This window comes from Cimex lectularius, unplaced genomic scaffold (genome assembly GCF_000648675.2).
Source record: "Cimex lectularius strain Harlan isolate CLEC.00 unplaced genomic scaffold, Clec_2.1 scaffold406, whole genome shotgun sequence".
Classification (NCBI taxonomy): Eukaryota; Metazoa; Arthropoda; class Insecta; order Hemiptera; family Cimicidae; genus Cimex; species Cimex lectularius.
The window spans coordinates 76,855-99,587 of record NW_019392981.1 but is presented as its reverse complement, the minus strand read 5'-3'; the positions used below and the strand labels follow the sequence as shown (position 1 = coordinate 99,587).

General features: G+C 33.9%; 1 protein-coding gene across 1 annotated transcript in view; it reads right to left on the bottom strand.

The window, feature by feature from the left end:
- Positions 1–22,444, bottom strand: part of LOC106669495 (headcase protein) — a 133,420-nt gene extending 110,976 nt beyond the window's left edge. Inside the window, exons 1-2 of the mRNA XM_014399020.2 lie at positions 22,308–22,444; positions 21,297–22,239 (exon numbers count right to left, since the gene is read on the bottom strand). Of these exons, the coding sequence (XP_014254506.1) occupies positions 21,297–22,051 (755 nt within the window). The 5' untranslated portion in view covers positions 22,052–22,239; positions 22,308–22,444. The remainder of the gene's footprint in view (positions 1–21,296; positions 22,240–22,307) is intronic.
- Between the last annotated feature and the right edge of the window lie 289 nt (positions 22,445–22,733).

Here is a 22,733-nt window from a genome sequence, read left to right as displayed (position 1 = left end):
AACATTGAGAGCTTTTACTATATTTTTATTGCAATCTACGTAAAAAAATGCTGTAAAATGACATATTCAAACATTATTAATAATAACTACAATTACTACAATATAATAATATATATATAACAATAATACATAATACTTTAAAATATCTTTCAATTAATTAAGGTTTTTAGTTGAGATAAAAAAGTTAGTGTCACGAGCGGGATTCGAACCCACGATCTTCGGCTAGATACGCCGCTGCTCTAAAACTTGAGCTATCGTGACCTCGATCCACTCGGACACCAACCTCCCATCTCAACCACACCTTTTGAATTTTCCCTCCTTTTTGCTATTTTTCAAATGTCGTGTAATCAATTCGATTCTCGACGACAAATGAAATGGCCACGGAGAGCTTTAGTGATGTATACTTCATTTTCAATCATTAAATTCACTTGTTTCGTGGTCCGCTTGACCAATTAATGGGTTCGAATCCAGCTCGTGCCATTGACTTTTTTTATCTCAACTGAAAACCTTAATTAATTGTAAGATATTAATTGGACAAGCGGACCACGAAACTAGTGAATCTCTAATAATATTATTGTTATATAATGTCATCAGAAAATTCTAATTAAAAACAAGTCAAATTGAAAAACAAAATAAACAGGACGTTTGTTTTCTCTTTCAGTTCCGATTCTATCCCGTGTAATTTTAACCGACTGTACAGCACTTGAGGCATGCACACAGTTTGTACGCACAACCTTGAACATGTGTGCCCGATGAGGGAACTATGTTTCTATTAATATATCGAGGGACCTCACCGGAGAATGGATTTTCTAATTTTAAAACCGATTTGAGTCCTTGCTCGGAGAATAGGCCGTTGTACCGGCTAACAATGATGTTCTCGACTGCATTGTAGTTGGTTTAATAACACGGCTCACAATGGAGGGCACCCCGGGCCAAGGATTGACGGGCTCCCTTTGGACCCTCTGGTACAACTCGGTCTCATGCCTTAAATTTTTAATTAGTACAGCACTAAATAAAAAAAAAACGGAAGGAAAAAATCCATCTATTCTTGTTCTCGTGGTTTAGGCATTTTCACCTATTTTTAGGTAATCGATTCGAGACGTCGGGAATTTCAGGGTCAAGACAAAAGTAATTACTTTTATCTAGTTACCGCCTTCGGACAACGTTGTTATTATCTCGACTCGTTAACCTATTCGCTATACTCGGGGCAAAGTAATAAATAGCTGTTTCGTCCTTGATATTATTTTTATCAACCAATTTTTTGAGTGAAAACAACATATATACAGAATCTGAGAGTTATATTTTTAACTTCCCTAAACGATTCTGTTGTTTTGATGTTTCTAGGATGAGAAATAGTCAATTTATTCAGAAATCCGTATCGAACGTAGACAAAACAGGATTTTCTATTGTTAAAATACTTTTCTTTTAAATAATAGTCAAATGGCAGAAAGACACAAAAAATGTGAAGTCACGTCGACAAGCTATCACAAATTAAGGTACTGTAAATGTATTTGTCATTAAAGACAGACAAAATTAATTTTGTAAAATTCCCATTTCAATCAGACACACTTCGGCTTTTTGACATCTTCAGTGCGGGGTTTATTGTCTGTATACACCCAGCTTATATCCTTGACTCATCACTGAAGTTTATTTAGTATAACAATGATAACATATAGGTAAACAGGATAAAACTTTTTTGTAAAAGATAGGCAAAAAATCAAAGGAAACAACAACAAAGGAATTGATTAACAGAATACGGCATTAAACTACCGTAAATTGTGTAACTCTGTAAGGTCTCTGGTAACATTGGCTAATAAGGGGGCGTCGGTGGCCGCAACGGTTTAAGGCGTTGACACGGCGCTCATCACTGGAAGGTAAAGGTCCTGGGTTCGAATCCAGCGGTCTTGCATTCGAACCCGACATATTTACAATTTTTTTTTTTTTTTTTGAAAAGCACCGGCATCCCGAGGGTTGATATAAACTCTGCTGTTGTGAACCCTCGTAAACTAATACTTGAATCACAACAAAAGGAAGTGAGGAAAAGGCTAATTTGTTAACCCATCGTAAATTCGTAAATTAACAGGCAAAATCAAAATTCTAATTTTAATCAAGACTTATCAGCCGCGTTTGGGTTTTTTTTTCATATTCAGTGATGAGTCTGTTCTCTGGCCACGCCCAGCTTATAACCTTGACCCATCACTGAAGAATCTGAAGAATATTTTGTAAAGCAATGTTCCGTTAAGAAACAAAGCAAGTTTTTTTTTTTTTTTTTTTAAACATTTTACTTTTAAAAAATAACAAAAAATTGCAAAGAAAAACTAACAAAAACGAATTCGTTACTTTTTATTACATTGATCTAGATTTTTATTTTATTTATTTTTTTGCCTCGCCCTGCTTATAACCTTGCTACCCAGGAGGAACAAATCATTCGAAACGATCAAGCTACATGTTCTACTGACATCGAAAACGTTATCTCACGCAATTTCAAAACTATTATATTTCAAAACAATTATATATTTCAATATGTCTAAACATTTAATGAAAAAAGCAGAAAAAAAAATTTTTTTAATTAAAACAACCATATATTATATTTCGTATATAATCGAGTTAAACAGGAAAATCGAGAAAGAACACCTTGCTGAAACGAAAATTGAATTTGTACATCGCTAAATTTCAAAATCAACAGAAAATAATCTTTAGAAGAATTGTTTTATTAAATTGCTTTAGAACTTGGTAATATTTATCATTAAGAGAAAGTGTTTTTCAAAACAAATCAGACAGTACACTGTTTACAAAATAAACAACATGTTTCACCACTTTAGAAGTATATTGCACGTACACGGCCATACGCATATTAATCAAATCGTTAATCCAATGACAATCAGAGGCATATTTATCAAACCATTACTCACGTGAATTGATACAAAACGGATAAACTAGTGTTATTGACGGTGAACATTGTGATTAACAACTTGTATATTTAGTTCATTCATCTTTGACAACGTTTAAATGCCTTAACATAAATGGAAAAGAAAATATAGTCAATATGAAGGAAATTTTTCACATAAATTTTATTAAATTTTCGCCGGTAAGAAGAAAAAATGCAATATTTTTGGGTGTACGGAAGGTCAGAAATTGTTAGATGTTACTTGTGTAGTAATTGGTGATGGTCGGTCTAACAACCTTGGTCTAGAACTAGTCGCATGTAGGCGTGACTTTATTTTTTGTTGCCCCGGTGTAATTGGTATTTATCTAGCATCTAAAAGGTTCACGTTCATAATGGTGAAGAATTTTTCAACGATAACGGCCGTAGACCATGTGGTCGGAACCACTGGAACGTGACTTGGAATTGTTCTAATTCTTTATTATGTTGGGGTAGGCAGTGTTACCGCTGTAGGATGCTACATTGTCTCTGAATGAAAAAATATATTCATTTTTATTTTTGAAACTATTTACTGCCTTGTAAGTAATTTTGAAAAACTACTGAACAATAAAAATAATGGCTTGTATACAATAAAACAATACAATAATTGGTCAAGCGGACCACGAAAAATAGTGAATTTAATGAATTGAAATGAAGTTCACTTCACTAAAGCTCTCCGTGGCCATTTCATTTGTCGCCGAGAATCCAATCCGATTACACATTTGAAAAATGGCAAAAAGGAGGGAAAATTCAAAAGGTGGGGTTGAGATGGGAAGTTAGTGCCCCACGTTGATCGAAGTCACGATAGCTCAAGTGGTAGAATAGCAGCGTATCAAGCCGAAGGTCGAGGGTTCGAATCCCGCTCGTGACACGCTTTTTTTTATCTAAACTTAAAACCTTAATTAATTGAATGTTATTAATTGGTCAAGCGGACCACGAAAAATAGTGAATTTAATAAAATACAATATTAAGTTTGAATTTATATAAATACAATAGTTTGTCGTGAGAAAAACAGCAGGCCTAACTTTTCACTATAAAATGAATGGTTTAATGTATTAAATTAATTCCTATTTGCTTAATGGTCATAATTGACCATATTAATATTCATTTTTTTTTAATCTAAGGTTTTTGGTCGAGTTGAAAAATTAGTGTCACGAGCGGTATACGAACCCACTACCTTCCGGTCAATTCACCGCTGCTCTAACCATTGAGCGATCATGACTTAATGTATATTATTTTCATTATCCTACATTATTTTGAGAAAATGAAAATTCAAGAAGAAAAAGGTTTTCATGTTTTTAAAAAATTCGTAAACAATTCTTTTCATGAAACCAAGTTCACTTTCTTAAATAACCATACAATTTTATAAATAAAATAAAATCTTAGGGCTAACAGAAAACGTCGACGATTAAAAACACGTCAAAAAATGATATGGGAGGTATACTGGATTTCTTTGAAAGATATCAACAATTAAATTATGTATATGATTATTTGTATGTTCTAAATTATAATAAATATTGGGACAAAAGAGAACGGATAAAAGAGTAAAAGAGAGAGAGAGAGAGAGAGAGAGAGAGAGAGGAGAGAGGAGAGAGGAGAGAGGAGAGAGGAGAGAGGAGAGAGAGAGAGAGAGAGAAGATAATGCTACCAACAAAGAGTGTAAATTCTGAAACCGAGGCATGTAGTCAGAAAAATGTTAGTGAATGTAACTGACGTACATAGTGAAAGAGAAAAAGAGTAAAACAGGAAAGTAAGAGAGTGAAAACCAAATTGACAATATTATTTTTCAAATATCGTGTAATCTATTTGATTCTCGGCGACAAATGAAATGGCCACGGAGCTTTAGTGAAGGTATACTTCATTGTAACTTATTAAATTCACTAGTTAAGTAGTTTGAAAAAAGGGAAAAAAGGTGGGAAAATTAAAAAAAGTTGGGGTTGAGGCGGGAAGACATTTCAAAAATGGAAAATAGGAGGGAAAATTCGAAAGGTAGGTTGAGATGGGACGTTGGTGTCCGAGTGGATCGGAGTCAAGATAGCTCAAGTGGTAGAGCAACGGCGTATCTAGCCGAAGATGGTGGGTTCGAATCAAGCTTGTGACACTGACTTTTTTTATCTCAACTAAAAACCTTAATTAATCGAAAAATATGCACACTTATACGACATTTGTGAATATTGTAGTAATTATTGATTAGTTCATTTAATGAAGTTGAAGAATTGAACTGATATGTATACTGTAACATAATTATTTTTATTTAATTAATTCTACCAATAGCATGTTGCACAAATTGCAATATAAGCCGGTTGGTTATAAACTGCACAAAATTAACAAAGAACAACTAACAAAAACAATCTCGGTAGCATGAATCCATTTGGTGATTAAAAATTTGATACAACACATACGTATGAATCATAAATTATACATATTATTTATTCATTTATTTGCTCAATTTTTAAACATTGTGTGGCACAAATTGCATAAGGCAATTAAATCCGTTAAACCAGTGTAAAACGCATGCGGCTGGTGATATAAAAATTGACACGAAGAAAATTAAAAACAGTAAACCAAGTTAATAGTCGATGCTATGCAATACTGATATAAAAAAAATGTATGCTTGGGGGGCAGGAGAAATAACGGACCTTCATACCCCTTTTTAAGCAATAAAACGGACGAGGTAGACAAATTGCACGGCAGGAAAGGCAATATTCGATCATTAAACGGGGAGAGAACCGTTTGAAAAGTCCGAATGCTCTTTTATAAACGTTTGCAGAGACAAATGTAAATAATTAAGAGGAGTAATGAGTGTTCGTCAACTGCCATTGGGACGGCCCTTTGAACGTAGGTTTCGTATAAATTCGACAGCGAGACGGTGTGGGATTCAATTAAATTTTATTAACGCCGGTGCAACGCGGGGGACAAGGATATTTGAGCTTTTGTCAGTTTTATGCAATTAACGACATGAAGGGGAGGGGTTCATGGCTGGGGGGGAAAAAAGTTCTGAAAATAATCGCATATTATTCGGGCTCCGGTAACGATCCTGCGTTTGTTCCACTAAAGTTGCATCAAAAGCCCGTTTCAAAAATACACCCTTTAGAGTTCTGTTTGGACAAAGCAGACGATTGAAAAAAAGTCCCAATTGAACGTCAGCCGAAGCGCAGTCCTGATAGGGTTTTTTTTTCCAAATTAAATTGCGTATTTGTTAACCGTATTCCAAAAGGCCAACATTCTCCCAGTTATTAGTTTCACAGAACAATTCCAAACATTTCATCCAAGAGTAATCCGTTCAAACAATTGAGTAATATATAGCCAATATAATCAAAATACACATTAGAAAATATTGGTTATACCGTTACGCTAACTATAATTGAAGTGGGCGTCGGTGGCAACAATGGTTTGGGCGTTGACACGGCGCTCATCGCAGTAAGGTTAAAGTCCCGGGTTCGAATCCAGCGGCCTTGCATTCGATCAAACAAAAATTAAGCTTGTGTTTCATTGAGTGAAGTTAATCTTTGCTTTGTCTTTTTAACTTTAACCGGAACGTTTATGTATAGTGTAGTCTTCTTAGTTAAAGAACGCGAAATCTAAATTTGGATTAATAAACAACCTCAATATACATATTTCCATGAATCTCAAGACTTTTGGGTTCGCTTCGATATTTATTTTTTTGAATCGTGTTTAAACATATTCCAGAGGGTATGAACAATTGATCAATTAAATTACCCGGACTTCTCATATTATTTGTTCCAGCTATAACTGCGTACTATTCTTCAAAAAAGACAAATTACGGAGAAAAAAGAAGAATAAAGTGAAAAAATGCTACAAGGCGACAAAAATAGTTACATATAAATTTATAAATTTGTTAAAGAGTGCCTTTTTGTTAAATTTGTTAAATGAGCCTATGTAAAAACGTTACAAATATATTAGTTCTTAACATACAACAAGCATATGGGGGAAAGATTATCGAAAGTATTGAGAAGAGACGTTTTCAAGTTTTTGAATGCGTTCCCTCCTTGACACACATTCCTTATAAAGTTACCAGATCTGTACAAAGGTACTTTTGATTTATATAAATTTGCAACATAACACGTTCTACCAATATAAGTATTTATAGTGATATTGTCTTTTAAATTTTTTTATTAAGTTTGCAAGAAATTGTTTATAAAGTTTGGTCGTTTATGTTCAGTTTGTTCTTTCTATTTGTACTAAATCTATCACATTGGTCGTACTCATTTTTGAATTAGTTAAATCATATTATTATTATTACCAAAATTGCTAATATTAAACCTCATTAGCTAGCCAATTTTTTTTTTAATCGTGAGATTTGTTTTTGAAATCTGCAGTTTGATAAACCAGTAGCTTGTTCGTTTCCGAACAGTTTGCTTCTCGATATCTTCTCGACAGGCAAGAGAAAACAAACGCACTCATTAAAGATGGCGAGTAGTCAAGAACCAGAGTTTATTAATTACTATTTGGACGAGTTTGTTTCCACTTGTTAAGAATTTTAAAATATATAGGCAAGGACGATCAGAAACGAACAAATTCTCTAGTCTGAACATTCAAATGTCCGTAATTTGATTGTTTGCGATTATTTAAGTCCTATCTCGTCTGTCAGTTTTCGGTCGGGGTTATAACAGGAGAGGCGAGAGAAACAACCACTGAAGACGGTCAAATGCAGACGTCTGGCGGGCCAAAGGATGGTGATGATCGGTACAAAATTACTAGAAAAAAAGACCTCAAGAGGAAATTCCACAAAATATTTCTATTAAGCTATAATTGGATTCATTATCAGCCAAATTTTAAAAGAGTACAGGAACGTTATAATTTTAAAACTACTTTTCAATGTCATGCTCATTTCGTGTTGAGAATCGCCGTTTATCTTAAAAAGATAAAAGTTTTTAAAAAATCCATTAAATTTCGTTGTCCGATAGACCAAATAACTTCTTTCAATTAATTCATCTTTATGTAAGATAATGGTTGAAATTAAAAAAGTTACGTGTCACGAGAGAGATTCGAACCCACGAACCTCGACTAAATACCGCTGCTCTACCACTTGAGCTAATTGACTTCGATCCACTCGGACACCAACTTCCCATCTCAACCTACCTTTCGAATTTTCCTTCCTTTTTGCCATAATGTCGTGTAATCTGTTGACGTTTAAAAAAATTATATTTTTGGCTTTGAAAACCTCTGAAACAAAAGGATAATAGTGTTTTTTGTGTCCAGTAGGATATTTGATCATTAACGATAATCAGTAAATAGCTGTTTGTTCTTCCTTTGTTCTTGGATAAGATCGTTTCAGTTTTCAGCGCCAGGTGCTGATCACAATCAGTAATGATCAACAGCTGACGGTCTTCATTCATTCACAGGCAGTCCATCTCAGCTGTTCGCAACAAAAACACCTTGAATAACTGTATATAATTTTTTTATAGTATTTTAAGGTATTTGTATGATTCTGCAAAACAATGTAGCACCGCGTACCTTTTAGTTTTAAACAAGGCTTGTGGACTACAGTCCACCATTTTTAAATAGCCTTTCACTCCTTACAAAGGATATTGCTAAGACAAGATAAACGAAGGGAATAGCAGGATTTTAATGTAGGTGTCATGTCGGTCAGAAGAACACGTTTAAGCTATTGTGTTTGAAATAAACTTACAGGGATAGTGCATATCAAACTAGTCAGCTCATTTGAATAATAGCACCATGGTTTAATAAGTACATGTCTGTTGTAGCAAATTGTTTATTAAATTAGTTTGAAAAATCCCTGCTACGGTGTTTTAAGCGTCGGTAAAGTGTGTGCATAAAATGTACAATTATTATTTCTATTTCGGCACGGGAAACGAGGGTATAAAGGGCACAAGGGATTTTCCGCTTCGAAACCGTAAAGGGGAGTCGTAAAAACTTCGAGACCTAGGCATAATTTTTAGCAGTTTCCCATTTACTGAAGTTTTACGGCCGGCGACGCCATCGGGGTAAACTTTTAAAACAACCCCCCCCCTCCCCGCGTTGATTTTTCTGCCGTCGAACCCGGCGACAACAAACAGCGACAACTCGTCCGATAAACAAATCGAATCGGCGAGCCCGAGTAATTGCATGTGGGCATGAGGATTAATTTGGAATTTGTTGGCAAAGAGGCGGCTTATTGCAAAACCAGTTGTGACCCATTAAAACCTTGGCCGGCCCCGAGATTCACAAATGAGAGTAAAACCGATTCACTTTCCTTTGATTCATCGAACCTGTAATTGCACGATCAATTTCCGACCTTATCATTTTTACCATTTCAAACCACAATCAGTTTGAATGTTGGACGTGAGAGAATGTTCAATGTAAAACAGCCAGCTTAAACGCTTCGTTTGTTTGTAATATCGTTATAATGATTGTATTCTTCTCTCAAAAATAGCCAATTTAACTTTGATATTTAATTATATTAAATAACCTCCATTTTCGAAATATCAAATATCTCCTGCTGTTTAAAACAATTCACTGTTGAAAAACTAAAATCTCAACTGCTTAAATTTGAAAACCTGCCTAAAATGGGGTGTTCACCAACAAAATAATAGTTCGCAAGTTTAATCTGGAAGGAAAAAAGAGAAACATAACAATGCACAGGTTCACCATTTTTTTTTAATGACCATGTTTTTTATATTTCCCAATAAATCAATAGTGAAAAAATTAATGCTTTTGTACACGTGGTTTCAATTTACCAAGTCAAATATATTTTTTTAAAGTTCATATTTTTTACTGATTTATATGCTCAAATCTGCCCATGTATGTACATACATACACAAATTTCTTAGATTTACTCAAGTTTTCTTTAACCTCATTTTCATTTTTCCTGCCTTTTTGTAAATAAATTTAATATCGTAGTTATTACAAGTAAGTTAGCGAAGCCGACTTTCTTCTTTTTATAGAAAAATAATTTCTGTGTTCACCCTTATGGGTTTTTACATTCTCTCCATTTTTTTATTTATTAGGCTCAAATCTGTACATGTATGTAATACATACATGTACATACATACACAAATTTGTTAGATTTACTCATGGGTTCTTTAACTCATTTCCATTTTTCTGCCTTTTTTTAAAAATAAATTTAATATCATAGTTATTACAAGTAAGTTAGCAAAACCCGCTTTCTTCTCTTTCTTCTTTTTATAGAAAAATAATTTCTTTATTCACCCTTATGGTTTTTTACATTCTCGCCGTTTTTTATTAGGCTCAAATCAGTACATGTATGTAATGTATACATGTACATACATACATAAATTTGTTAGATTTACTCAAGTGTTCTTTAACTCTCATTTTCATTTTTCTGCCTTCTTTTAAATAAATTTAATATCGTAGTTATTACAAGTAAGTTAGCAAAGCCCGCTTTCTTCTTTTTATAGAAAAATAATTTCTTTACTCATCCTTATGGCTTTTTACTTTCTCACGATTTTTTATTTTTTATTTATTAGGCTCAAATCCGTACATGTATGTAAACAAACAAACACAGGCATACTTGAGCCTATCACTTCCCGCAGTTCGTCAGCAATTCCAGCTTTTGTAATTTACAATAAATTGCCGGCAGACCTGGTAAACCACCCAACCCTCTGTTCGAAATCTGGGATCAGACCTATCCGTCTAGCCGCCGACGTTATGCTTTGGGTATACCAACAGCAAAGGTCATTTCAGCAATCAGTCCCTAAACTAAACCCATTCATACACTCATTCACTTTTAACATAATTTTAATTTTATGTACATAAACCTAATTGAGTGTTGATAGGGTACTCAATATTCCGCCATCGAACTCTCACACTACACATTCTCGCTAATAAATACATTCACTCTCATCACACAACAATATCATCACTATATTCAATCGAAGGCCCCTGTTTCGTCCAAAAATCGGAACAGGGAATCTAGAGCCTCACTATAAGGAGCCAAGGATAGAGATAGAGATACTTTTATTTACATCCATTAATACAGCATACAACAAAAAGAGAAACAAATGTATTACACATGGTTTAATACCGTCTGTCGGAGGATTGCAACAAAAATAAAAAATAAATAAAATAATGAAAACAAAATGATAATAAAAATAACAAAAATAAGTTAGAAGGTTTGGATGTTAGGGCGTGAAATGACCTTAGCCGTTAAAACACCGTTAAAAATTAATAATAATAAGTAAATAAAAACTAACAATAAATTCACTATTTTTCGTGGTCCGCTTGACCAATTAATAACATTCAATTAATTAAGGTTTTAAGTTGAGATAAAAAAAGACAGTGTCACGAGCGGGATTTGAACCCACGACCTTCGGCTTGATACGCTGCTACTCTACCACTTGAGCTATCGTGTCTTCGAATGGATATAAAGTTTTGTATTCATGAACTCCAGTTTATTCAAAAAGAAAAATAATTAGTTTGGCCCTTACAAACTCAATTGAACCAAATAGAAAACAATAAAGAAATTTTACACAAAAAACAATTTAAAAAAAAAATTATATAAAAGCGGAAGGTCGTGGGTTCGAATCCCGCTCGTGACACTGTCTTTTTTATCTCAACTTAAAACCTTAATTAATTGAACTAACAATAAAATTTAAATAAAATACAATTCTTTCCTTTTTANAACAAACTATTCCTAGTGTTCCTTGTTTTCTTTGTTTGGTCTTTTCCTTCCCCAATCTTTTGAGCCATAATTAATATTAAGTTCGACGTATAAAAAACAAATTTTAAATTCCTTAATCAAATCAATACTTCCAGGCATGACGGACATAATTTTTAAAACTCTTTGGATTTTTTGTGCCATTCAGAAAGTCATATAGACAGTTGACTTCCAATTAGAAGTTGGCCAAATGAAGGAGACGAATTTCACCCAGGATGGAACACTCCGATAAAAAGTGAATAATATTTTCAATTTCACCTGAGTTGCAGAGAGAACAAGGCCCAGAGGCTCTCTACATAAGGAGCCGAGAAATTGCACCCTTTAATAAGGCGGGACACCAAAAACAACCTTTCTCTACATGCTAAACACAAAGGTGGGCTTGGGCCCGAAAGTAAGTGTCCGAATATCAACCTCGTATGACCTATTTTTAAATTGAGTGAGGATGACCCTTCTTCTATGGGTGCCACAGTGATACATGAGGCCTCTCTACCCTCCAGCCACCGACGGTTTATATCTTTATCATTTGTATTTTCAATTTCCCTATTTTGGATATTCTATTTAGTACCATAACATCGGGCTATTGATGTTTTTTCTAATTTCTAAGATTTGTTTAAACCTATCTGTTCCTAATCAACCATAATATAGATTACATACTTCATAGATATTCAATGGCATATAATAACATCATGAAGGCAATTAAATCAACGAAAATTCGCCTGGTAAGTAAAACAGAGCTCATGTCGAAACATCTAGTGAAAGAGTTCACTTACAACCCAAAGATTTTATCAGAATATATGATTGTATTGTTTTAAGTATTTTATAAACATCCAAGAGTAAAAAAATCAATGGTAAGGTTTTTTAATATTTTAAATAAACAACCTTTTATCTCTATTTTATCGTAGAGAGATTTTTTATATTATCTAAATTGCCGTTTTGTCTCGTAGATTATGGAAGGTTAAGCAACAGCCTCGGTACCAATTTTTTAGTAAAATCCTCCCAACAGGCACTACGCATAAGTTTAAAGAAAATAACTTGCTTTTTAAAAATAAAAATATGACAAGGACATCCGCACCATTTGGCCAACGGGAGAAAATATATGATAGCGATAAAATTATAATCCCATAATCTTCAGATTAATATACGCTTTGCAACAATCAAGATTATTTTATTGTAAAAAATATGTTTATTATTTGCGACTTACTTTGACTTACCTTAAAAATGATATTGTTTAAATTTATTTGACTAAAAATCATAGAGATTAGAATTTTTAATTTATTGAAAGCATAAAATCAAACAAGTGATCCACGTTTTTGTAATTTTGTTTTTAAATAATTAATTAGTAGATATAGTATTTTTATAGTGATTCCCCGGATGTTTTCTTCGGTTTTAAACGCAGATGTTTTTAGCAATTATCTTTTTTTCGTGATAACTCTTTTTGTTTATTTTTGTTCAGATGTTAATATTTAAAATTTAAATTTCCAATTTTCTTTTTAAATTTTCATACCGTTTCGCCCAATACTTCGGTAGATTTGTGAACAAATGACGAATCGATAGTTTTTAATTTTTAGAAAGCATAAAATCACACGCGTGATATGTTTTTCTAATTTAATGTTTTTAAACAAATGTTTAGTAGGTATAGTTTTTATTTTATTTAAACTGTTTTCGATTTTCGTTTACCAGAGAATGCCTTACGGTATTACAAGCATTTCAGTATTTTTATAAACAAATGTCATATTTACAAATAAAACAACAAATCGATAATAAATGATGAGATATCCTCCTGTGATGATTCTGTAATTTGGTCGTTACTGATCATGTTGCTCTGCCTCTGGACTGACAGACGTGTTTGGGCCATCTTCAACGGCGGTGATTGTATTGCCTCGCCCAACTTACAACCCTGAGGTTCGCGAAATGCCGAAATGCAAACAAGCGTGTGACAACAAAACCCAAATGATCACAATCAAACTACAGACTATTCAAATTTGCCTTGTTTATTGGGTCTAGTCGATTGATCTTTTCTGATCATACCGATTTTATATCATTTTATTGCCGAAACGTTTCACGCAGACCACCCCATCCGAGGATAGGCAGACCCCAATGATTGGTAACAACCAATTTACATTAAATAAATTTGTAAATCAGTTTTTTCTTAAATAGAAGTTTTGTATGAAATGATTAAAAAAATGTAAAAACATCTACTTAAATATTCACATAATATAATATTGTTTAAATATTATACAAACACAATAAATTTTCAAACACCGGTATTTTAACGCTGTTGCTGTCACAGTTGTTTACAATTTCGATGTTTATTTAGGAGAAGTGCAAATAATCGTTCGCCTGTGTTTAACACTAGTTGTTTATTTTTCTTATTATTATTGTATCAATTGTGATTTTTTCGTTTTGTCTCTCGGGGATATTTCCCGTGAGAAAATGCATACCGTTGGAACTGTTATTAGTATAAAAAAACGTTCGTAGAAATTGTTAAAAAATTTATTGCATTGCTTAGTTTTTAATGAATCACGTTAGATTTAAAAATTTTGCTCGACTATTCGGTCGAGTAAACTATGATGTAACAGGAAAATAGGCAGACCAAGTCAAAATACGATCAGTATAACTCTCAGAACGAACAAGATAAAAAATTTATTTCTACTACTTTTACCCTTACCTCAGCACGATTTATTATAAATACTCCTTTCATATTAATTCCACGTCATTGTTTAAATTAAAAAAAAAAAAGGAAATGACCAATAGAGACAACTATAAATCTACTTTTCCTTTTGCCAAAATAGAACAATGCATGTAAATTATAGACCAGAAGAAATTTTATTCGTTAATGTGTGTCTATGTATAGTGAAGATGGCGAAAAGCCAAAACACGTCTTGCCGATCAATCAAGCAGGCATACCAAACACCATGGCAACATGGATATATCTCACAAGTTAACAATATTTTAATTGTTACATGTTCTGATGTAAAAGAATGAAGATTGTTAAGATTATCTTCATATTGGTCACTCGATTTCCACTTTTATACCTAACAAAATTAAAGGAATTGTTCTTAAACCGTCGTTTCTCGATTAATCAATAAAATAAACAAGATGATTGGTGTGATCATGATCGTTTATTTAAAATGCTTTTTGACATTATACGTTCTAACCTGAAATAATGACGATTGTGCCGATTATCTTCATCTTATTCGGCAAGCTTCGATTTTTCTGTTATACCTCGTAATTTTTTTTCTTCAAAAAATGGTTTATCCAAGTTTTATCAGTCGTAAGAGCGTAATCAGTTATGATTAAAGATAAGATTTTCATGCAGAAATACTCTTCAAAGTGTGCAATAAAAAGTTCGAAGCGTGCTAAAATTGCAATAAAAATCTCAAAACGTGCAAAAAAATTAATAAAGGTTGAAAAATGGCAAAAAGGAGGGAAAATTCAAAGGTGGGTTTGAGATGGGAAGTTAGTGTCCGAGTGGATCGAAGTCACGATAGCTCAAGTGGTAGAGCAGCGGCGTATTTACCCGAAGGTCGTGGGTTCGAATCCCGCTCGTGACACTGACTTTTTTATCTCAACAAAAAACCTTAATTAATTGAAAGATATTAATTGGTGAAGCGGACCACGAAAACTAGTGAAATTAATAAAGGTGTAAATTTCCCTTTAACACAGTAAGACATTTGCGCGAGAACATTAAATCATTTCTTAAACTCTGTGTTTTGATATGATTGTTTTTTCATTATCAAACGACCACTCATATAAACACAATCCAACTTTAAAATTGAATTTTTTTAAAAATACATCTAGATAACGGACGGAAAATATAAGTTTCAAAAGTTTCTAAACTAAGTGTACAACGAAAAAAATGCAATAAACGACCACCAGCAACATTAAAAATAAAATAAAAAAACGAATTTTTTCATTGAATTTCATTTTTGGAGTACTTGATACTGTTGGGATAGAGCTGAAGTGTATAAAATCATATCTTCAAAAATTTTAAAAACGTGCCATTTCGTGCAAAATAAAAGTATTGTTAAAAGTACGTCCTTTTCATGATTCGAATTGAAAACTTGGTTCATTGAATTCGATGTTGGCAAAATTAAACAAAAATGCAACTGCACGAGAATCCAGTGTTTAGTTTTGTTAAATTAAAAACTCATTTCTTATTCACTTACGGAATTATAATAACTTGACAGCAGGTCGTGAATTTTTAGTTTTAATTTTAAAGGATGTTCTGATTAAGTTCACCTTAGTAATGGCAAGCCTTTCTACTTTTAGTCTGCCATTTTTTTTTCACAAATGGTTATATTATCATAATATCCTTCGTCGTAATAAGATAATTTGAAAATGGGGGGACCGCTCTGGCCGAGTGGTTATGGCGTCCGACTCGTATTTTCCACGCTAGCGGTTTTAGGTTAAAATTCCAACATATTCCATGGATTTTTAATTGTGAATGATACGGAGAAAATATTGATAGGTGTTTGACACCTCGTCCGCGACACCCAACGTGTAGTCGGACATTAAGCCCACCTGTATTTTAATTTATTTTTAAGATGACGATGTATTTAATGTATTTTTAGTCGATGTACGTTCCAATTTGAAAGAATGAAGTTTTGTTCTGATTATCTTCATCTTAATCGCAGCACGCCTCGATTTCCAATGTTAGACCAAATTTTTTATACGAATTGTTATAATATGGCGAATTTTTTCCGTCGAAATAAGATAAATTGATAGATGCTTTTTTTTAAGTTGCTATAAATGATTGACTTTTTATTTATGAAGTATGACATCCCGTCAATACGTTATTTACTAATTTTTGGAAGTCCTAAATGGATGATTGGACTGTTCTGATTATCTTCATCATAGTCACGGCAAACCTCGGTTTCCAAGTCTCAATTTTTTTTTACAGGAAATGTTATATCCCAATTTTTCCGTGGAAATAAGATAAATTGATAGATGCTATTTTGAAGTTGCGATAAATAATTGACTTTTTATTTATGAAGTTATGACATCCCGTCAATACGTTATTTAGTAGTTTTTTGGAAGTCCTAAATGGAATGATTGGACTGTTCTGATTATCTTTGTGAAAGTCACGGCAAACCTCGATTTCAATAGTCTCAATTTTTTAAAGGAATTGTTATATCACAATTTTTCTGTGGAAATAAGATAAATTGATAGTTGCTTTTTTTTGAAGTTGCTATAAATGATTGACTTTTTATTTATGAAGTTATGACATCCCGTCAATACGTTATTTACTAATTTTTTGGAAGTCCTAAATGGAATGATTGGACTGTTCTGATTACCTTCATCACAGTCACGGCAAACCGCGGTTTACAATAGTTTCTATTTTTTTACACGAATTGTTATATCCCAATTTTGTCCTTCGAAATAAGATAAATTGATAGATGCTTTTTTTTGAAGTTGCGAAAAATTATGGTATTTTTATTTATGAAGTTACGACACCCCATCAATGTGTTATTTACTCGATTTTTGGACGTCCTAAAAGATTGGGCTTAAGATCTTCATCTTAGAAGTGTCTAGCCCCCAATTTCGACTTTACAAACCAATTACCGCGAGAATTGTTAACTTACTCCAGTGCCTCCGTCGCAATAGCATAATTGCGTTTTTCTCCCTGTTATTTTTTTCCACGGAAGTGAGCAAGGGCTGCCGGCGGAAGCATTACTGCCCTAGTCCCAACTCCCAAGTCCAACCCCAAGGCCACCACCTGCCTTCTGCTCCCCGCCCCGAGGAAAAAAGGCGTTTGTTATTCCCCTGGGTTCGCCCGACGCCATAAGCATAACGCTGACGCGCAATCGTTCAGGTTTTTTCCCCGTTTATCCTGCCGAAGCCTTCGGGGGAAAAATAAAACAAGGCCGGAAGATCTACCGGCTAGTGGACCAACCGCCTTGGAAATAAACTTCGACAACCTTTGCATCTTCGAATCACAAAACTTTGTCTACATAGAAAAGTAGTTTTAAGCATATCTTGCTAGATCTAACGCACTTAAGCAAAATGCGTATTTATAAACAAAAGATATAACACCGTACACCAAAATAGCATTATTCTTAAAATAAATTCTGTACAATCAATTCGACAATACATGTATTAATGTATAACACCATATGTGTATGAACGAATAATAAATTACCATACTTGTTACATATAAATTTTATAAAATTTTGCAAACAATAATAACCTATGAAAGTTCTTTCAAAAAAGGTTTTGTTTTCAATGTGTGTTATAAAAGCGTACTTTCTCTATGTCGAGTATGGATTTTACAAATTTTTCTGAATATGAATTGTTTAACAACACTTACAAAGTTATCTATAACCATCCTATTCGAAGTAGCCGAGTAGTCAGTATGAGCCTCATCTCGTAGACCCGAGGTCTTGAGTTCTATTCCTACCGTCGCCCCTGGCATTTTTTTTATTTATTTATTTTTTTTTAACGCTACCCTCCAACAAAAACTATATATCATGTATCAGCAACGGAATTCGTATTTTGCTAAATATGTGAATCGCAAGCCAATAAAAAATTTAAAAAATATTTTTAAAAAAATGTTTTGAAGAAGGGACTATTTTCTTTTCTTTCAAATTGTATTATACTATTACCGGCCGATATCAATTATATCGATAAAATTTAATTAAAATGATATTTTGTACAAAACAGGTACGAATGTCGGATACTTTAAGTTAGTCATGAACAACCTAACTTTTACGCATTTATTTTAAATTGGCCAATTTTTTAACACAAAATTACAATATTAAAGGCTGATAACAATTATATAGGCATAACTTACTTAAAATGATATTTTCTATTAAAAAAGTATAACATGGAAGGTTTAATTGTTTAATTGATTTATGCAAAATATGTTTCACGAATTTTTCTGTATGTTTTTCGTTTTACACTTAATGTTACTAGTTACAATTATTCCAATGGATAACCTAACAAATTTATTTGTCAATTAATCCATATAAGTTTTAATTTGCAGACTCAATAAAGGTTTAATTCCTTCGAATATAAAGGTACTTAATTTTAACTTTACTTTTCACTTAAAAAAGCCTTCCTTAATTTAGAATAATCAAAATAATATGTTTTATAAAAAAATAAGAAGTTTTTTTAAATAACTTTAATTAAACTTTCACGTTACTATTACTATCGTGTACTTGTCTTATTTAATTGGTAGCCCTTGTCAATTTATTGATTAATCTACTAGCATACAAGTTAAAAAGGAAAACCAGATAATATTTTGATTATTCTAGTTTATCTAAAAAAACAAATTAGTTTAAAGTAGCATATATTTTATTGCCTTATTATGCCATATATCTTACATTTGCAATGAAAATAAATCACAAAATAAGGCACAAAAATTAAATGGCCTAATATTACGGCGAGTATTGTCGGAAAATTGGTATATTTTTCAATTATGAAATGTATTTGTAGTTTTTAAAAACATTTAAAAAAAGGTATTTAAATTAATTAAGATTTTACACTAAATTAAAGAATTTTTTAGACTAAACTTTCTTTTGTTTTATTTCTTCTCTGTTTTTATTATTTAAACATTTTAGTGGCATTAAAAAAAAGTATCACCTAACTAACCCACATGACATTCATATAAAATATATACCATGACGATTTTTTCTTTATTTCTTTCTTCTTTTGAAAAGAAAAATGTTTATTTTACTTTTGCTTTGTACGTTTGTTATCTTAGATCTTCTATTCAACTTCAATCGTTGACTAAATAATTAATACATATAGTCAAATCTGAATAGAGTAACTTACAATGATCAAATAAAGAAAGCTCGTGAGGATATTTGTGGGTCAACAATGTACATTAGTTAATGACAATGGAAAATAAATACTATTATATTATTTGCCACGAAATGGTTAAAAATGTTCTGGTAAAGGCTTAAACCTTAAGAATTTCTCCATTTCTTGCCACATATTTATGCATTATACCAGGTACTTTGTGACTACAATAAAACAAATCATGGAATTATTTTAAGTTTACGTAGTGTTCCAAATACGATTTTTAGCTTGTTTTGGTGACGATTTTATTTATGTGATTTCCAAGACGGGAAAAACGACCATTTTCTTACAAATTCAAATCTTCTGTGCTCCTGTACAATTTAATTTTTAAAAACTTTTTCAATCGATTCCTACTGTCAAAAAATGTTTAATAATTTTTCACCAAAGTACTTTACGTACTCGTGCTGAATTAGCTTGAGCTTAGGTAAGGCATTCCAAACATTTCATCCGCTGGGCAACGGTTATTGACTGACTATTCATCCAGATAAAACAAAAATTATACAGCCATTCTGCCAAATGAAAAACACGCATGCACGGGTGTAAACAGGAGTTGTAAAAGTTTTGAACGCATTTTTCTATCGATTCCACTCCGTTACACATCATAGTTAATAAATAAAATGATGCATACAAAACGTTTTTTTTTCTCCTTTTACTCCTGTTTATTGCGAAATTGCGTGCAAGGTGCGATAAAGTCTAAAATACTATTTCTAATATTACCATTCGAAAATTAATAGGTAAGGTATAAATGGTTCGTTTCGACGGTCGAGATAAATGTTTTTTGATATGCAAGGGACGACAGGGGTATTAATCACGGACGGGGCCTTCCTTGAGGCACTGTTTCTGAATGCCAGGCGGTCTGAGCGACGGTCGGGCAGGAGTCAATAAGGAGAGAAAGCCCTAAGGTTGAGTTGTGTAAGGGTGGCCTCGTCCCTACTTCGTACCGGCCCACCCTTTCATTCACCCTTAAAGCAGAACTTACTAAAGAGGAACAACCGGCTGAAACCGTCTGGAAAACTCCTTTTCCGCCCTTGTTTACGAACGGAAAAAGGAGAGGATGTGGGTAAAAAATCAGACAAAATTGTCAAATGTAGGATAATCGTACCTAAGAGAACAAACGTCCTTGATTGTATGAAAAAAATTGAACTTATATTCATATTTTGTCAACCTTTTACTATTTCATCATCGGCAAGTCATCTTCATTATAATATATGATAAATAACGATAAGCATCTTTAGCAAGAAAAACGCAAGTAAAAAAAAAAGGCAAAAGATAAGAGTCGATAAAAAGTTCAATTCGTCCACCCGACGCAATTTGAAAAAATATCTGGACCATATACATCATAGATGGTTGATTTCTTTAAGTCACTACTGTTGCAAAAACAATATTTTCTCTTTCTTAAGGAAAAACGAAAATGAAGACAACTTACGACCTTGATATTTCAACTCGTCTAACTTTAAAACAATGAAGAAACAAAGAGAAGAAAAATTGAAAATTGCCGGCTAATTATAGCCTGTATTGTTCCGCGATGTTACAATTTAGAATCGATTAAAAATAATTGAGCTCAATGTTATCTTTCTTAATGATAAACGATAGCGTAAAAAACCGGTTAAAATGTCACAGAGTTGAGAAATTAATATAATAATATTGTTCTCTAATTGAAAATGCAATATTTTGTGACATTTGTATGAACTTATATGAATTTTAATAAAAAGGGTTGGAGAATTATTCTTATTTGTTCATATTTTTTTCTTTTAATCACAGTACCCCTGCTTTCAGGGGGTTCATTAGATAATGCAGAGCATGTACCATAATATGTGCAACGTGATAAAGGGGGAAGAATTATTGGTGTGAATAAATGTGTGTAGGTCACGTGGTGGTCGGATTGGAAGAGGTTGTTTAGCATGCTTGGTACAATTAATTTGGACTGACCTGTCAGCGAAGAAGTCGATTTTGGCCTTTCTCTTCGGTATGGAGCTGGAGTGGACAGGTGAGATGCTGGAGGCGCTGGCCGGCGGCGAAGAAGAGCCGGTCGAAGAGGAGAGGGAGCCGGTTCTCGTTCTCAGGTCAGAGGGCGAAATAATCGTTTCGCTTCTGGACTGCTGTATCCCGTGTCCCCCGGTCTGTCCGGAAACTGACAGAATCGGCCGGTTGTTGTGTTTGTTGCGTTTTTTCTTCTTCTTCGTGATCTCTTCTTCCCTCGAGCCGAAGCCGGGCGGGGGCGGGGACCAGTCGAGGTCTTTTTTCAAGTGGCCCCGGCCGCATCGGCATCCGCAGGCTTTGAAGGCGAGATCGTAGCCTTTCTTCGTCCAGAGATTCTGATGCCTCTGCCTCTCGGACCAGGAACGCGCTCGCCCGCAGGATTTCAAATAGGTGAGAACGGTCTGTTCCCAGAGATCGAAGCATTCCCTGTGCATGAATCTACCCATGGGGCAGTGTTCGTTGTTGCATGAGACCCTGACCGCCTCCCTGAGATCGTCGAGGGGTATGAGCGCCTGGTTTCTCAGGCACTCGGTCGGGACGCAACAACGGGTCACGTTGCTGTTTTCTATTCCATCGGGATCGAGCGACACTATGCTCTGCACTTCGTGCAGGCCGTTGTTCCTCCTCGGTGCCATCTTAAAATTTATATCTAAGTCCTGAGTCGGTTGAAATTTGTACTCTTGGAGAACGGAAGTGCCAGTCATTAAACAAAGTACGCGTAGGACCTAGGGACGAATTTAACGATATTTGTACTGCATCAGGATTTTTTTTCGTTTAAAATTGTCTACTCAACAAAGTCCTAAGTTTTCGGCAAAAGTTCAGCTACGAGGATCTGCATCGAATTGCTTTCTGCAGATGAACACATGCCGGTGTCTCAGTCCTCGCGACGTATCTGAGATAACGTCATCAAACAGAGTTTATTAATAGTGAACATAAAAAAAAACAAAAAAAACGACTAACAGTTGTCGGCGACGAGAGTTGTTGTGAGTGTTCGCTCTTGACCGCAGAGGTCTTCTCGCTTTCGCTTTCTATGACCGACTGAGGGCACAGAGGGGGTTTTGGTTGCCAACAGAGCCCTGTGGAGGGGATTCTCCTACTACCAAGGCAGAGGACTACGCATCCGGAGGAAAGCTCGCCCCCCGACTGCATCCTGCTCTACCCTTCCAAAAACGAACGGCTCCCTCCACCTTTTTGCCTTTTTACAACAATTTTCTCTAAAATCGTTACTCGTCAGGGGGTGAAATGTGAAATGGTGGCGGCCACTCGGCCTCACTCGTCCATTGATTTGACATTGGCACTGAACTAGATACATCCATCACTCGCCTCGTCCTCACGGTTCTACTTGAACCCTGGATTTGTTTTACACGTTTAAAAGACAAATGACTT